Source organism: Mandrillus leucophaeus, unplaced genomic scaffold (assembly GCF_000951045.1).
Source record: "Mandrillus leucophaeus isolate KB7577 unplaced genomic scaffold, Mleu.le_1.0 Scaffold1022, whole genome shotgun sequence".
Lineage (NCBI taxonomy): Eukaryota > Metazoa > Chordata > Mammalia > Primates > Cercopithecidae > Mandrillus > Mandrillus leucophaeus.
Window position 1 is genome coordinate 303,840 of NW_012098344.1, and position 3,231 is coordinate 307,070.

A 3,231-nucleotide genomic window follows, 5' to 3' on the forward strand; every position below is an offset into this window, starting at 1 on the left:
GAAGTGAAAGTGATTCATGGAATTTAGAAATGACAGACACAGCTTCCTAAGAGTTGTTCCCTGAATAAGGAAAAGTAAAAATAATGAACAATCCGAATATGCAATTCATATCTGTGATAGCTAAAAATAAAAGTAAAAAGATGCACATCCAGCCCTGCACTGTGCTCTGTGAGCCGAGGCTGCTAGACTCCCATTCACCACCAAAGAGGACAGTTGTCCAGAAACAACACACAACACACAACAGCCACACAGAAGGTAGCCCAGGGGTTGGGCTGGTGGGGAGAATCCACTAGACAACTAGAACAAGGAAGACAGTATGGGAAGTGGCATCATTTGGTAATATGATTGATATCATTAATTGATATCATCGGATTGCGAACAACGTTAGCCAATGGACTGTGAGAGTGACTGACACAGCAGTGTCTCCGGCTTCCTGTGCTGCAGATGAGAGGAGAATGTTTGGGAGGATGCTGGACCCACAGCTCACAACAGACACATGACAGACGGCTGTCTCTGATCCCAACCTCAAGTAGGATGTTCCTGATGAGACAGCTTTCCTGGTGCACTGGATCCCACATCCTGTATAGCTTTAGAACCTGTGTAGTTTGTGTCGCCTTGGCTTCTCCTTTGGATCTTTTAGGTGCTAATGAAGTGAGAGTGGTTCACAAGAAAATGGGGCAGACAAAGGGGATAGTTAAGGGCCTCCTCCAAGCAATGTGGATGTCATAAAATAAAAGATAAAGAATGAAAGAAACAAGAAGGTGCTGGGGTTGACACAAAGGACTTGAAACAGCACTACCAGGAGTTGGGTGCAGCAATGGGGATCCCTTCAGGTCCATCAGCAATTCAGAGACCTAAACAACTATTCCCTATTCATGTTGAATTGGCAGAATGCAGAAATCTAGAAGACAAAATGGCCAGGAAAATTGTGTGATTTTTGCATGGGTGAAGGTCTGGCAAGTTAATCAACTTGAGGACTGTAGAAGGCCTGAAGTGGTCCTGCCCTTGCTTGGTGCCCAGCCCATAGTCCAACTCATGTGAAATTGCCAGGGAATAGAGAGTAGTTTTCTTGGTAGTTACTGTTATCAGATATACATGTATTTGAATTTTCTCTTCATGGCCTTTCCTGGCTCTATTTCTCATTTTTTAACATACCTAGTTTCATCTAGATCTGTCACCTTCACAGGGTCACAGAGAAGGGTGGAAGAAGGGAGACCCTGGGATGGGTCTCGAAGAAACATGGAAAATTGTGGAGAGGGACAACAGCAGGGTGTAAGGAATTATTGAGACCTTATTCTGTCCCTCCCAGGAGGCTCAGGCCAACCTTTTTCTGCATTTGAGGTTCTGGGTTATAAATCCTGTAGACTCTTCCCTTCAGGGCAGGGTGACAACTATGCAAATCCAAGTGGGGGCCTCCCCACTTAAACCCAGGGCTCCCCTCCACAGTCAGCCTCCCTCACCGTCCAGCTGGGGATCTCATTGCTTCATTTTCTGTCCTCCACCACGATGGGGTCAGCTGCCATCCTCGCCCTCCTCCTGGCTGTTCTCCAAGGTCAGTTCTGCCCAGGGGTTGAGGTCACAGAAAAGAATGGGGAGAAAGGAGCCCCAATTCAAATTTTGTATCTCCCCCACAGGAGTCTGTGCCGAGGTGCAGCTGGTGCAGTCTGGAGCAGAGGTGAAAAGGCCCGGGGAATCTCTGAGGATCTCCTGTAAGACTTCTGGATACAGCTTTACCAGCAACTGGATCAGCTGGGTGCGCCAGATGCCTGGGAAAGGCCTGGAGTGGATGGGGATGATTGATCCCAGTGATTCTGATACCAGATACAGCCCGTCCTTCCAAGGCCAGGTCACCATCTCAGCCGACAAGTCCATCAGCACCACCTACCTGCAGTGGAGCAGCCTGAAGGCCTCGGACTCCGCCACGTATTACTGTGCGAAAGTCACAGTGAGAGAAACCAGCACTGAGCCCATCTAAAACCCTCCACAACGCAGGTGCTGAATGAGCTGCCAGAGACTCCCTCCCCAGGGACCTCTCTATTCATCCGGGGAGGAAACACTGGCTGTCTGTGTCCCCAGGAGCCAGAGCCAGAGAACAACATGGGAGGGTTCCCAGCCCCTAACACAACTGGATAGGGGACTTGAATGTGGGAGGTGGATTCTCTGACCGGGCTCTTGTGTGTTCTACAAGGTTGTTCATGGTGAATATTACATGGTTAACATCAAAAGCCTGCCTAATAGGCACCTCTTCAATATGACAGTCTTTTAATTAGTGAAAGTTTTACACAGTTCATCCTTGCTTGCTTGTTTTCCTGCCACCTATCCACTCTCACTCCCTCCTTTTATTTTCTATTTCATTTTCCAAAATCATTTAATCCCTTTTTGAACTATTCATAGATTCTCTTTGGTTGGTTGTTGTTTTCCTTTCAATATGTACTGAATAATTCATCTTTGTGCCAATTCATAAGTATTTTTGTATAATAAAGACTTCTTTCATAAAAATTGGATAAATTAAAATAAATAGATAAATTTTTAAAAACATACCACCCATCAAAACTGAACCATTTAGAAATAAAAAATCTGGGCTGGGCATGGTTGTTCATTCCTGTAATCCCAGCACTTTGAGAGGCCATGGCCGGTGGATCACCTGAGATCAAGGGTTTGACATCAGTCTGGCAAACATGGTGAAACCTCGTCTCCACTAAAAAAACAAAAATTAGCTGGACATGGTGATGCTTGCCTGTAGTTCCGAATACTCAGGAGCCTGAGACCAGAGAATGGATTGAACTGGGAGGCAGAGGTCGCAGTAAGTTGAAATCAAGTCACTGCACTCCAGACTGGGCAATAGAGTGAGACTCCATCTCGAAAAAAAAAATCTGAACAGACCAATGAGTAAAGAGATTGAGTCAGTGATTTTTCAAACATCTCAAATCAAAGTCAAGAACTTCATGGCTTCACTACTGAATTTTATCAAACATTAAAAAACAACCTAGAATCTCTATTCAAATTTCCAACAAAATAAAGAGGAAAAAACATATCCAAGCTTATTTTGGAAGTCCCTATTTCCAAAGCAAGGAAAAGACACTACAATAAATAAAACTACAGGCTAATATCCCTGATTATCATAGTTTCAAAAACTCTCAAGGGTGATGACAAGCAAAATTCAACAGCACATTAACAATAGAATTCACCATGGTCAGGTACGGTTTATCTCTAGGATGCAATGAAGTTTCA

The 3,231-nt window shown here is 44.7% G+C and overlaps 1 gene segment (V, D, J or C); it reads left to right on the forward strand.

Moving 5' to 3' along the window:
- The first annotated feature begins 1,376 nt into the window (after positions 1–1,376).
- Positions 1,377–2,493, forward strand: LOC105537265. The segment is given in 2 exon segments: positions 1,377–1,552; positions 1,635–2,493. Coding segments are annotated over 2 exon segments (387 nt in total).
- The last annotated feature ends 738 nt before the right edge of the window (positions 2,494–3,231 follow it).